Source organism: Cantharellus anzutake (assembly GCF_015039405.1).
Source record: "Cantharellus anzutake strain C23 chromosome Unknown EI90scaffold_7, whole genome shotgun sequence".
Classification (NCBI taxonomy): Eukaryota; Fungi; Basidiomycota; class Agaricomycetes; order Cantharellales; family Hydnaceae; genus Cantharellus; species Cantharellus anzutake.
In genome coordinates, this window is record NW_024066957.1 from 634202 (window position 1) to 648775 (window position 14574).

At 48.3% G+C, this 14574-nt stretch overlaps 2 protein-coding genes across 2 annotated transcripts; one reads left to right on the plus strand and one right to left on the minus strand.

Moving 5' to 3' along the window:
- Positions 1-3504: 3504 nt before the first annotated feature.
- Positions 3505-4365, minus strand: EI90DRAFT_3013021 (uncharacterized protein; the record flags this gene model as incomplete). Its single annotated transcript, XM_039056622.1, has 3 exons — positions 3505-3672; positions 3742-3817; positions 4046-4365. The coding sequence occupies 3 exons, from the start codon at positions 4363-4365 to the stop codon at positions 3505-3507; spliced, it is 564 nt and encodes a 187-aa protein (XP_038920768.1).
- A 3426-nt stretch (positions 4366-7791) lies between these two features.
- Positions 7792-9615, plus strand: EI90DRAFT_3117960 (uncharacterized protein; the record flags this gene model as incomplete). The annotated part of the gene is made up of 3 exons (XM_039063046.1): positions 7792-8161; positions 8215-8291; positions 8623-9615. 3 exons carry the CDS (start codon positions 7792-7794, stop codon positions 9613-9615), a joined length of 1440 nt encoding a protein of 479 aa, XP_038920769.1.
- Positions 9616-14574: the final 4959 nt, after the last annotated feature.

Consider the following 14574-nt stretch of genomic DNA (forward strand, 5'->3'; position numbering starts at 1 on the left):
AGTCGGTGACGGGGAAGGTGAGTAGTCTTGGTCGACTGATCGGGAATGCAGGGTGCTACTGATCTGTCAGGGCACACCCCACCTGACCCAGCGCTGCTGAAGGGTTGCTTACTATTTTGGGGACGGTAACATTCCGTTCCCCCGTTCGCCTCAGGCCTCAGTTAGTCCATCTAAATATAAGCTTAAATGTGCTGTATATTCAATGGGGTAGAGGTAAAAGGCTACTGGGCCTTTACAACTACTCCAAGGTATATATATGTAATTTACATATCTCAGCACAAATAAATAAAGAAAGAACAGCATCACTATAATGGGAATTATAGCGATGCAACATAATATAAATATCACTATAATCGGAATTATAGTGAAGTAAGGTTAATCCCTTACAGCTGCCCTACTCCGCTCCCCCGCTACCACTCCCTGTTCCTCCTCTCCCTTTTTCTTCTTTGTCTCTATTTCTATTCCATGGTCGACTTCCCTTTTCTCTATGTATCATCACACACCTAATACCGCTCCCCTGATCGCTGCACCCACCACGTGCATCCCCGCCTACAGAGCGGCACACCTTCTAATAGCACCTGGGGTGGGAACAGAAGAAGCAGCCTTCTTCTCAACTTCCCACTTCAGACAAGCGGTTGGGGATGCTCCCCCATGACGGGATCGCCACTATGCACAGCTGACATCTGTCCCATCGGGTCCCTCATGCCGGGACTTCGCCGCTTTCGGAGCTGTCCCTGACATGATCATCCTGATCATCTCGATTGCAGCATCCCACGGCCAGTAACTGACCATCTACAGCAGGAGACGAACCCCCACCTTGTGATCGTTGCATCCAGTGTAAGGTTGCCTGCATCTTGGGTATGGGCAATCACGGTGTTTGCACCAAGTGCCAGAGGCTGAAGCAGAAATGTCGATGCAGGGACTGGACGTCACCCATGGTGAAGTGCCCATGAGTGAAGGGGCCTAAGGGGGGCATGGAGGTGCTGGAAGTGGAAGACGACAAATCAGATGAGGAGGGAGAGTGTTCCACTGAGGATCACCTTGCGCGGATCCACAAGGCGATCCTGGCTGTTGTAAGTGGGCTAGGGATCTAACCCAGCAGGCAAACAGGAAAGGATGGGGACCGGATTGGTATCCAACAGGTCAGGGAAAAGGGGTAATATGGTAATGGTAATAATGATATGGTCCGGTGTGTTATGGTGTGTGGTGTACTCCAATCAATCTCTCACCTCACCTCTCTGGGTGACACTAAGGCGAGGACTGATATAGAGGTCTTCTTAGTTGTCTTCTATGTCATACTACTCCCTACTAGCTTGGGAGGGGCAAACTCGGTGGTTTCTAATCCAAAGGAAAAGGTAGATACATCCTCATGTACAGGTATATATGAGAAATGATCAAAAAAATAAAAATGAAGGAAAATATTAATCAAGAAAACAATAAAGCAATAAATGATTTCCAGCCAAAAAATATCCAACTCTATCCATCACCAATCAACTCCCGCTAATCATGGATCCTAATACTCCTAAATGGCGCGTTTCCAATGGTACCAATATCGTCCAAATCGGTGCAGTGGTTGCTGAGATAAGTGAAATCCAGTCTGAGTGTGGCCACGCTGCTGGGTGGGTGTGGGAATTTGGTGTGTGGGGACTGGGAATGTGTCTGGAGAAATGGGAAAAAATCATGGAAGGGTAGGAATAGTATATGAGGACGTGTATGATGTGTTTTGTGAAGTGGGGATGTGCTGGGATGGGGAAATCGCGATATTCGGTTTGTTTGTGCAGTACCGGCTGTGCCCACCTACACCGTGAACAAGACTCTGACAGGCCTGACCACTATAGCAGGCTGCCTGCTTGAATACGTCACCAATACTGAGGAACGACACCTAATGGACATGCGGTTGAGGAGGGAACATGCAGAGGCTGAGGAGTGGGGTGTGAGATTGGGTGGAGAGAGAGTTGGGCAGGCTGAGACTAGTACCTCTGACTCCTATTCCACTCTGTTGTTAGACTCTGCCTTTACTGATTGATAATCCCATCCTCTGCCATCAAACGTGTTGTGGTCCCGGCTTCGCCGGATATCATGCATGGAAATTGGCGATGAGATCCGAGGCATGTTCCAGTTCCATAGCGGGGAGCCACTTGGTCTCCTCATCAGTGCCTTCATACCCAAGCCAACGTACCAGGTACAGTAGCTTGCAGCTGCACCATCGGTCAGTCTTGGAATCTAGGATCTCAGTGATCTCATACTCGAGTTCGCCATCAATCTCAACTGGCAGCGGCGGAGGCTGTTCCCAGTTAGGGATGGTATTAGGTGTCGTGGGCTTGAGTTGGGAGACATGAAAGACTGGGTGCACAGCCATCATGGTGTTGGGGAGGTGGAGGGTGCGTGAATGAGAGCCTGGCTGTGCAATGATCTCAAATGGCCCAAGGTTCTTCTCGGTGAGTTTTGCCGATGGCCTAGTAGTGCGGAAATACTTGGCCTTGACGAATGCTGAGCTGCCGATGTCGAATGGTGATGTGGGGAGCTGTTGAGCATCTGCAGGGCCTTGGTAGCGCTGCTGGGTGTGGGTCATCTCTTCATGGAGGAACTGGTGGAGGGAGTCGAGATCGACTGAGTACTTGTAAGATGTTAAGATGGTTGTGAGTATTGCCTCACACTCCCAGTCCATCAGAGATACGCTATAATAGGCTGTATAATCGACAGGGGAGTAAAGGCTGTAAAGCCTTAACTTGCCTGCATGCAAGGTTTATATACATGGGGGAAGAGCACATGCAGCCTATGTGGCTTGCAGGGTCTCCAAGTATGTACAATAATGTAGCGCTGTTGCGTGAAGTTACAAACTGATTATAATACTATGTTACAAGTGATAACAAGAGTTAAGGGAAAGTAAAAGAGTTAGGAGGGGGCGCATATGCAGCCTCCCTTCCTTACACTCTCCTCCCTTGCGATATTAATATCGCAACAGGAAGGTGTGTACCAAAATGTAGAGATGGTCCAAGAGATTTCAAGAAATTCAAGAGAAACATAGAAAAATTCGAGGCGATTAGGCCTCGAGGCAACCAGTAGCAGCATTACTGTAAGTTAAAGGTGAAAGGCGGTTAGGCCTTTCAACGTTGGTCATCACCAATGAAGTTAGAAAAAAGGGGGTTCAAGGGAAAGTAAAGCAAAGCGGCCAGGCTTTACGGTGAAAGTGGTCAGGCTTTCGGGTCGAGCAGTTAGGCTCTTGGGTAAGAATTAACACAAAGTGATCAGGCTTTTGCGACGAAAGCGGTCAGGCTTTCATTGTGAAGTAAGGTGGTAGGGAAGAAGAAACTTCTAATAATGCCACATGTAGTTAAACCCTTTGTACCGATTATTTCATTGGCAAAGGAGAATATAAGTGGAGGCGGTCAGGCCTCTTGACAGTGAAAAAAGAAAAGGAAAATTTAATGGGGTGGTTAGGCCTTCATAATTTTGATCATTAACGATGATGAAGTCGATGCTAATGTTATAGGACAAAGGCGGTTAGGCCTTTTTTTGTTTGCCCTTTCGGGCCATGCTGCTAGGTCCGGGCATATTAGCCTGTGGATTCATCAAAGGCCCGGCTCCATCATCCTCAGCTGCTGCCATATGCTGGTGCTGAGCTGCAGGGAAGTGCCTTGTTGTCAAGGTTGCAGGTGGAATGGCTTCAGTCTGTTCCACGAAACTCAACTCTCCACTCATTGATGTATCCTCAGAGTCAAGGGGAGGAACAGCACTCACCTCTGGAGGAGGTGGCGGAAATCCTTGGACAGGGTGGGATGTAGGTGGTGGTGGTGCAAATTCGCCCACTTGTAGCCTGGATAGGTCATATTCACCGCTTTTCTCACCTTAGCCTCTTCAGATGGGTGGTGTTTCCAAAATGAGGTCAGGATGTATTTCATTCCTGCCGCTTTGATAATGCCAGGCATTTGAACCGTTCATCCAGTTCAGATATGGATGGTTTACATCCGGGCATGAACTTCATCTCATAGAATTGAGCATGTCAAGCACGCACTTCTGGTGGGGCATTATCAATGCTGCTCACAGCGTGTTTGTCGATCCAGTTAAGGTCGATAAGAAATTTGAACCCATCGGGGTGTTCAGGAATGTGGGTCCATCGCCATTGGTGAATATCATTTTGGCCTCACATAACCCATAGTTGACTGCAGATAACGACTCCGTCCTGGAAATTGTTAATGGAGAATGACCCTGGAATAGGGACGTTTCACCACATCCCAGTGGAAGGCTGATGACTCTGGTCTGGCAATTGGAACCATGAGTACTCCGAGGGGATAAGGTCACGATTATCGTCGTGTTGGGTGGGCCCTTGAGGTCCCAGGAGAATAGGAGCAGCAAGAGGGCCATAATGGCCATCTATTAGTTTCGAAAAAGGCACCTGCATCCCCTTAGGGGGCACCAGTTGAGCCACATGGTTGTGTACCGATACGTTAGATGATGTCAGAGGGGCTCCTTGGGCCCTCTTTGGGGGTCCCAGTACTGTGGCATCCCATGCGACTGGCGCCTTAAAGGGGACTTTTCGAAGCCAGGCATTGTAGGTGGGATAATCACCCACGCACAGACTCGGCTCGGATACCCAATTCTACGATTAGGAAATGACTTTCATTCACGCGACGACTCGGTACAAATTTGGTATTTAAAAATAGTGCTAATTCGTACGATTCTGACGGTACCAAGAACATCCCAAACGGTGGAGAATTGACGGAGTTCTGTGTTGGAGAAGTTAGGAACAGCAGGTCACGAGTATGTGCGGGCGTGGGAATCTCAAGCGGCAACCCAGAATTCCAGCCTCATTCGTTCCCACGGCGTCTAATAAATTGGTAAAAATGTTTATCGGCTGTGTGAAAGTTATCTCCGGCTACATCTCCAATTTAGGCTTTTAATTCCACAAATCCGTTGAGAAATCGCTTATTTTCTTTTATTTTCATATTTTGCTATCATTTCAGTTATTGATTGATATTCTTTTATTGATACTGTTACCCTTTTTATTATTTCGCCTAATAAGGTACCCAGGTGCCATATGGCACCAATATTTCCCATCTATTATTTCTAAAAATAATTATTTCTTATAATCCCGTACATACCGGATTTTTGAAAAGAAGTTCTCCCCTCCCTGTCAGAAACTGTGTTCAAAGTGATTGTGGGAAGCGGTGTAGGAGAAATAATGGCCACGCTATGGAAACCCATTATGGAAATATGTCAGATAAATCACAAAACCTCATACGACAAGTAGATATGAGAAAATAGAAGGACCTGAATTTTAACGAATTATTATGGCTACACACGATAAATCGAAAGAAAGAAAAATAGCAAAAATACTTCAAGCTTACCATCAAGGAGACGGAATTCTCGGGGGAATTTATAGCAAATATTAAACCAAGAATTAGGACAATCGACCTAGATTTGACTATAAAAACAATCAGAGAACCTCCACAGAAACTACTTTCCCACGTCCGCACACATAGCCAAGGATGGAAGTACCACGGAACAAGGATTCCTCAGGAACTAATGCAAAATTCAAAGTCGTGTTTATAATAGGAAATATAGATGTCCACTAAACGGACCCAATGAGAGTAATTACAGGGGAAACTACTCATAAACAACGGAGATATGACTAAAACTCCTGCAAAAACGGGGACAATGCCTAAAAGGGAAGCGCGAAGATTAACCAGTAACGACCGAGACAAGCTTGATAGCCCATTAGAAAGGAAGGGATCCAATCTTAATCCTCCCAAATTTTCATAATAAAAGGATCATGCATTAATGAGATATCCAATAACGGGAATAGTGACATCAAAAGTCCGAGCTTAGGGAAAAGACGATGTTTGCGTAGGATCCATAATTAAAACATACAACGAAATTTACACGGAAATTATTAAAAATGGGGAACTATAGTTATGCAAATTTTCAGCCCAAACAGTCCAGCCGTTGTGAAGTTATACCCATGACGGGAATATAGAAATCCGCATCATGTGTAATGACACGTGAGGGTGGCGATGCGCAGGGAACCGGCTGTCGGAACTGAGATCCGCACTTCGGCAGATCGCGAAGACCAATTTCCATCCAAATAAGGAAGAGCCCGGTCAAAACAAAGCACGGAAAGTGCAAAACAACCTTAGATCATGAGGGAAAAATCTGAAATAAATCACAGAAGCCCATATGAAAGAAATAAACACCCACGCATATCATAAATCCCGAACAATTAAATGGAAACGGCGCCCGCATACAAACGACTATGGGAATGACGCACGTGATTACCGAATGTGCGTGCGAACTTTTGCTAACTCAATGAATACCAGGAAATAGGACACAACCTTGGTACCATTGGAAAGGTGGGAATAAATGAAAATTTATGATACCAAGAACGTGAGAAAACATCCAGAAATGAATGAGATATAGGGACATGAAGTTAGAAACCTGAAAACGCGCGGGAAAACAGCTTCAAGAGGTCCAGAGTCCTAAATAAAATACATAAAAATATGATATCTTCAAGGACGACCTACTATAACAACCAACAATACATATGGAGGATTAGGATGTGATAATACAAAAGGGAATCAGGGAATATGAATGAAATTCACGAAAACCACTAAACTACGATGGACCATGGTGGGAATTTTAGGGAACGATATTCTAATGAGGTGGAGAGCTATAACACATTCGTTTGAGTAATTCTTGACTACTAGCAACTTTTTCTTTCAGTTTTAAACCTGAATAATTCACTCATTTACCATTTCAGTCTCATTTTAACTAAATGTCACTAAATAAAAATGGAATAAATCAGCTGAAGGTCTCAGCACAGCCGTACGCATAGTAATGCGAAGTTTGAATTCAGAATCATCGAGTCATAGCAAATTTAATGGTATATATAGGGAATTTGAGATAGGTAACTGCAGCAAATGCAGCGCAGCCAAGTTCCAATTAACCATTAAAATAGCTTAGGTGAGGGAGGACAATAAGAATTCTAGGCGCAGTCTGACTGCAGTAGAACCGCAGTTCAGCGCAGCAAAAGCGCAGTAGAACTATAGCATGAAAATTTCATTTTTATTCAGTTTGAGAAAAATACACTGTAAATAAATCCTGTAAATAGAAGGTAGAGCGTGAAAAAGGAAGGCGACCCAAGGAGTATAAAAGGGAGACCCTTTCTGTGACTTTTCCCCCCCCCTTAGAGAAGTAAGAAAATAGAGTATTATTTTTCTCAAGCATTTCTGGTTGTCACTCCAGTGCGAAAAAGTGATATACAGTTAAGATTGCCACTGTAGTAAAAGGCAGCAATTAAGGAGAGAAATATTAAGTAGATATTTCAACAGGAGAGCTGGTTAACACTCCAGATTTCAAAGTGTAAACACAAAACAGTTATCTTGCTACTGTTAAAACAAGCAATAAAGTAAGACAAAAATAAAATAAATCCAAGGGACACTCCAGACACAATCCAAATTCATTAACTGAATAGAATCTTTGACTTCACCAAGTAGAAGATTAAATCCAAATTAAACAACGCTACACAGAATTACACCTAGACAAATTAATAAATTCCAATAAAGAAACAGCTCTGCAGGGCTCGGTTTATCTGTAAGTCAATTCCCAGGAACTTTAAAACTAACCCATAAAAATAGAATTAGCCAAAACACTCGGATTGGTACTATATTTACAATAAATAACAATAGTACACTTCCCCATCTTAACTAAAGAACCAGGGAACAGCTTGGTGGTGGTCTCGTTTGAACCTCCCAACTGACCTTCCTTCGTTCTCTCCTTCACCGCTCACTGCCCATGTCGTCAGATTCTAATACCCAGCGCTGTCTCCGCCCCAGACCCAAACCAAAGTTAACAACCTCAACTGCACCTGACAGTACGGATGATTTTTTCCTCATACAGCGAAATGCTGCCTTGCTGCCACCCACCTCCAGTGCGGAGCCATCTGCTGTGCCTGTGGCCCCCCTGATGTCATATCCATCCCCGGCCATTGACTTCCGGTCCCTCCGATCCCTCCGTTCCAACTCCACTCCTCCCTCACTAACCTCGGAGCCCCCGTATTCCGCAATCCTCTCGGCGCCCCTCGATGGTCACCACCCCCTCATTTCAATTTATTACCTACACCTCCCTAAGTACGGAGCCCCGAAGACTTCCGGACAGCTCCGACGTCCGCTAGCGCACCCCCGCCTCCGCTGGGCAATACACTCGCCTGCCCTGCAGAGCCCACCTTCGGGCCTATCCCTCCTTTCCGTTTCTGGGTTATCGCCTGCCTTTCCGCTAACCCCGTGAACCGACTCGTCAGTAATATTCAGTCAGCTAATGTTTAAACCCCGTTAGCTCCGCTCCGTTCGGCTCCGTTCGGCTCCGCCAATTGCGGAACCGTCTCCGCTGTAACCATATATATATCCCACTTGTACATAGGTTACTCCCCAGTAGAAAAATCAACTAGAGTTACCCCCCTAGGTTCTAATTGCCAGTCAGTAAGTTAGGGCACGGACGTGTCACTAGGCACAGCGCTCTTGGCAGAAGTCGCTGAGGCCGAAGCCCTCCGTTACGGAGACATTCCTTCGTCTCGAATCTGGTCTCTGACACCTGAGACCTAAACGTGCTGCTGCACACAACTCGAAGAAGAAGATTGCACCCCGACGATCCAACATCCCTTCCCCTTCCACTCCCTCTTCTAAAATTGTGCTGAAAATCCCTCATCATCCACACACCCACGCTGAGCTGAACACGGCACCAGCTTCCCTTTCCTTGACCACTGCTGGTGAATCCAGTTTCTGTGAGCCACCATTGAATCCTGAAGCTGGTGAGCAGGTCAGTGGCAACCATGATGCTGCAGGTGACTCCACTTGCCTTGACCCACAACCCAAGAGCACCGAGGCCGAGCCGGATGCAGCACCAGCTCCCACTTCCCTTGACGAGCGTAATCTCCATAAATCACAGCCAAACCCTGAATCCAGTGAGCAGGTCAGCAGCGGGCCCAACACTACGGGTGGGCCCAGTTGCCATAGTCCGCTACTCAACAATTTCGAGGCCAGCAATCAGGCAACTCACCCTGTTGGCAGCACTGGCAGCCTCCCTAGCAGCACAATTGCCGATAATACTCCCCTTGTTGGCCAAACTGTTGATGGCGAGGCTGGCAGGTTTGGTGATGATTCCAGAGAACTGAATTTGATTGGGGACCCCTCTGGGGTGAATGTGAATTACCCGGAGCTTAAGGATGTTGCAGCAGCCAAGATGGATCTGATCAATTCCTTTGATGATCCTGAGGCAGATGTGTCTCCCCTAGTGGCTGGATGTTACTCAAAGGTGGAAATTAAGGAGCTAGACGCTATTTATCAATCCTTCCTGACTTCCATCAATGACTGGGCTGAGAGTCAACATCACACCATCACCTCCGCACTCAATCATATCAGCCTTGCTTTTGCTACCCATGAACGCCGTGCTTCGGGGAACCCATGGAACGCATACCTCGAACTCAACCCCAATCCGGATTCCAGCATGCGTTATGACCAGTACATTCAGAACATTGCTCGGCCCAACTATAACAAGCTTACTCAGGATCATGGTGGAAAGGGCAGCCAGGGCTGGCAGGCTAAGGCGCAAGAATTGAGATGATGCCAAGGACCAGGGGGGGATGATAAAGCGGATTGTCAAGAGCTGGAAGCAGGATTCTGTTGCAGCACGTTTCGCTGGCATTCACATGGCCATGATGATTCTTCCATCCCATAAGGCTGCTTCCGACATGGGCACCTTCGAGTCCAATTCACCACATCTGCACCAATTTATCACTAGTAAGCTCGGCAAGGAGACTACATTTATCCCTGAGCTACACAGTATAATTTCAGGTGTTGATGCACCGGCTACAGAAGCCATGGGATGGGACAAATTAAGGTCCAAATGTCGGGAATATTTGTGCCAGATTGTGGAGCATGTCATATCCATCCATGGCCATCGACTTCCACCGCTTCCGATCCCTCTGGACTATCTCCACTCCTTCTTCACTAACCTCAGAGCCCCCATATTCCGCAATCACCTCCGCATCCCTTGATGGTCACCACCCCCTCTTTTCAATATATTACCTATGCCTCCCTAAGTACAGAGTGTCAGAGACCAGGTTCGAGACAAAGGAAAGTCTCCATGGCGGAGGGCTTCAGCCTCAGCGACTTATGCCAAGAGCGCTGTGCCTAGTGACACGTCCGTGCCCTAACTTACTAACTGGCAATTAGAACTGAAGGGGGATAACTCTAGTCGATTTTATTACTGAAGTGTAACCTATGTACAAGTTGGATATATATATGGTTACAGTGCAGATGGGTCCGCAAATGGCGGAGCCAAACGGAGCGGAGCTAACAGGGTTAAACATTAGCCAACTGAATATTACCGATGAGTCGGGTCGTGGGGTTAGCAGAAAGGCAGGTGATAACCCAGAAATGGAAAGGAGGGATAGGCCCGAAGGTGGACTCTGCAGGGCAGGCGAGTGTATTGCCCAGCGGAGGCAGGAGTGCGCTAGCAGACGTCAGAGCTGTCCGGAAGTCTTTGGGGCTCCGTACTTAGGGAGGCATAGGTAATAAATTGAAAGGAGGGGGTGGTGACCATTGAGGGGTACCGAGAGGATTGCGGAATATGGGAGCTCTGAGGTTAGTGAGGAAGGAGCGGAGGTAGACCAGAGGGATCGGAGGGACCGGAAGTCGATGGCCGGGGATGGATATGACAGTATCCCCTTCTTAGGCCTGAACCCTTGAAGGCCCAGAATTAGTAAGGTGAGGGGAGCTGTACTTACAGAAAAGAAATAATGGGAAAATGAAAACGGAAGTGAGGAGTGGAGGGAAAAGGAGAAATGGGAGAGGAGTCAGGGTCCCTAAGGAGCTTTGGGTCCAGGCTTTGCTGGGTACCGAGAGTGGAACGCTTCGACAAGGTCGGAGGCATGATCAAGTTCGCCGGCAAGGAGCCATTGTGTCTCCTCGTCGGTCCCTTCATAGCCTAGCCACTTGACCAGGTAGAGCAACTTGTTGCATCTACGTCGGTTGATCTTGGAGTCGAGTATCTCCTCGATCTCGAACTCCATCTCGCCTTCGATTTCTACGGGAGGCAGAGGTGGCTGGTGGCGGTTCGGAATGATGTTCGGGACGGAGGGTTCGATCTGTGAGACATGGAATACCGGGTGAATGGCTCGCATGTTTTCTGGCAGGCGGAGAGTGAGGGAGTGAGTTCCAACACGGGCGATGATCTCGAATGGGCCGAGGTTTTTCTCAGAGAGCTTTTTGGAAGGTCGGGTGGAGTGGAAGTACTTGGCCTTTATGTAGACCGAGGTTCCTACTTCGAAAGCTGGGGCAGGACTCCGACGGGAGTCTGCCAGGCCCTGATAATGGATCTGAGCGAGATGCATTTCCTCGCAAAGGAAGTGATGGAGGGAGTCGAGATCAACGGAGTACTCTTGGGTGCATACTGATGTCAGGTCTCGCTCCGGGTGAATGGTGATGTTCGGATGGTAGCCTTTGTTGGCGAAGAATGGGGAGACGCCTGTGGTGGCATTCGGAGCATTGTTGTATGCGAACTCTGCGAGAGGCAGGAGTTCGGACCAATTGTCCTGCTGGTAGTTACTGTAGATGTGCAGGTACTGCTCGAGCATCTGGTTCATCCGTTCGGTCTGACCATCTCCTTCTGGATGATAACCGGAGGTGAAGTGGAGACAGATGTCGAGGGCCTTACCAAGTGAACGGAAAATGAGAGACAAACTCTGGACCCCTGTCGGAGGTGACGTGGGATGGAACTCCGTGCTTGGAGAACACATGGAGGAGGAAGAGCTTAGCCAGTTCCGGAGAGGTGATGGTATCGTGGGTAGGGATGAAAATGCACTGTTTGGACAGGCGGTCCACAACGACCAAGATGGAAGTGAATCCGGAAGAGGAGGGTAGCTGTTTGATGAAATCCATGGAGATGGAGTTCCAAGGACGTTCGGGGATGAGTAGTTGTTTGAGTAAGCCGTAAGGCTTATGATGGGGGACTTTGGCATGGGCACAAGAAGTGCAGGAGGATACGTAACTCTTAACGAAGTTACGGATGCCCAGCCAGGTATACTCATGATGTACTAGATCCAGAGTCCGGTTTTGCCCAAAGTGTCCGGAAAGTTGGTGGTTGTGTTTGTCTCGCAAAACACAGAGACAGAGATCGTTAGAATCCGGCACGTAAATGCGATTGTCCAGCCTTAAGAGGCCTTCGGCATCAATGGACCAGCGGGAATTGGGGGGGTTGGGGGAAGCGAGATGAGAAGAGATTGTGGTGTCGGAGGAGAGGGAGGTTAGGATGTCTCGATGGAGAGCCTCTGTGTCGACGAGTATGGCTGCTCAGATTACTGTGGCGGCTAGGAACGAAGCTCATAAGGACACAGTGAGCTGCTCCGAAGTGAAGACCGGTCAGAAGTTCTGCGGATTGATGCGAGCGTAGTCCATATCCCCTTCTTTGGGATAGACGTCCCAGCGTCTAGTCAATGCATCTGGTTTAACTCCGAGTCTTCCAGGACGGAATCGGACAGTCATGTGGAATTGGGAGAGGAACTCCGACCAGTGGGCTTGCCGCTGGGTCAAGAGTTTGGTGGTGGAGAAATACTCGAGGTTCTTGTGGTCGGTGACAATGTCGATTGGGGTTCCTGAACCTTCGAGGTAATGATGCCATGATCGGAACGCATCATGAATGGCAAGCAGTTCCTTGTCATGGGTGTCGTAATTGAGCTCCAGCGCCAAGAGTGTTCTAGAGCAGAAAGCAACAGGGCGAATCTCTCCGTCATTACAGCGAATGGAAAGGATTCCGGAGATCACGTAATCGGAGGTGTCGGTTTCTACAATGAGGGGGGCATCGGGTAGCCAATGTGTGAGGATAGGAGCGGAAGTGAAGGCTTCTTTCAAGGTGTTGAAAGCAGAGCGACAATCGTCAGAGAATAGCCAGGGGGCTCCTTTACGCGTGAGGCATGTCAAGGGGACCACAATGTCGGAGTATTGGTGGATGAAACACCGATAGAAGTTAGCGAAGCCAAGGAAGGATTGAACATCCTTGACTTTATGGGGCTCGGGCCAATCTTGGATGGCTTTGACCTTCTCGATGGACATGGTGAGTCCAGAAGGAGAGAGGCAGTAACCGAGATATTCCGTAGTGTCCGTATGAAACTTGCATTTCTTCGGATTGGCGTATAGGCCATGTTTGCGGAGTCTCCTAAGAACTTCTCGGACATGCTCCTGATGTGAAGCCATGTCTTCCGAGTAGGTAAGGATGTCGTCTAGATAGACTACCACAGAAACGTCCAAGAGGTCGGCAAAGATCGTGTTGACGAATTGCTGGAAAGCCGCAGGTGCATTTGTGAGACCGAATGGCATGACAAGCCACTCATAGGAACCATAGCACGTGCAGAAGGAGGTCATCCATTCGTCGCCTGCTGCAATGCGAACCAGGTGGTAAGCATGCCGGAGGTCGAGTCTGGTGTAGACCATGGCATGGCTAGGTGCGTCAAGGAGGTCGGAGATGCAGGGAAGTGGGTAGCGATCCTTTTTGGTGATCTTGTTCAGCCCTCGGAAGTCGACGCAAAGACGGAGGGATCTGTCCTTCTTGCAGATGAAGAGGACCGGTGCCGCGTGAGCGGAAGTAGCGGGGCGAATGAACCTGGAGGCCAGGTGTTCATCTAAGAACGCCCGGAGGGCCTCGAGTTCCGAAGTAGAGAGAGAGTACATGGTACCCAAGGGTGGGGAAGTGCCTTCCTCAAGGTCGATCTTTAGGTCATGCTCATGGTGCGGTGCCAGCGTCGAGGCTTTGCTCTTACTGAACACATCCGCAAACTTGTGATACTCCTTCAGAACGGCCGAGAGGTCGACGGCATCAGTGTGGGATGAGGCAGCCCTCAAGCGGCTTTCCTCGGAAGGGATGGTTAGGCTGAAGGATACCAATCCTTCAAGTCGGCAAGCCTTCATGAATGCGGAACGGCTGACGAACTCGATAGATGGTAATGGAGGAGTGGCAGCCTGTGACTGAGGTGCTGGCGAAACATCAGATGGTTGGATGTCGGACAATGGCAGCGGTGCCAGAGACGATGGGGGAGAGCTCGGAGTAACTGTCTTGGTAGGTTCGGAAGTTCGGAACGTAATACTGCTTGAGACCCAGTCAATCAACGGATTGTAGCAGGTAAGCCAGTTGTGTCCTAGGACTAGGGAACATGATCCATCCAGCGATGTGACAAAGAAAGTTGTGGGGGTGATGTTTCCGGAAGCGAAGCAGAGGGGAATATCAACGGCACGGGTTATGATTGAGTTGGTGCTCCCGTCGAATAGGTGTAGTTGTAGGGGTTTAATCTGGTATGTCTTCAAGGCCAACTTTTTTTACGAATGTGTCGTCAATGAAGCAGTCCGAAGACCCAGAATCTATGAGTGCGGGTACATTCTCATATGAGCGGAAAAGTTTATTTTGTGTCCTAACATTGGACGGAGGAGGAACAGGAGGAGAGAAAGAAGAGAAGCGGAGAGAGGTGGATCGATCTACGGAAGTAGTTGGAGGGGGCGGAGGAGAGAGTGGTACATCAGCAACACTATCTAC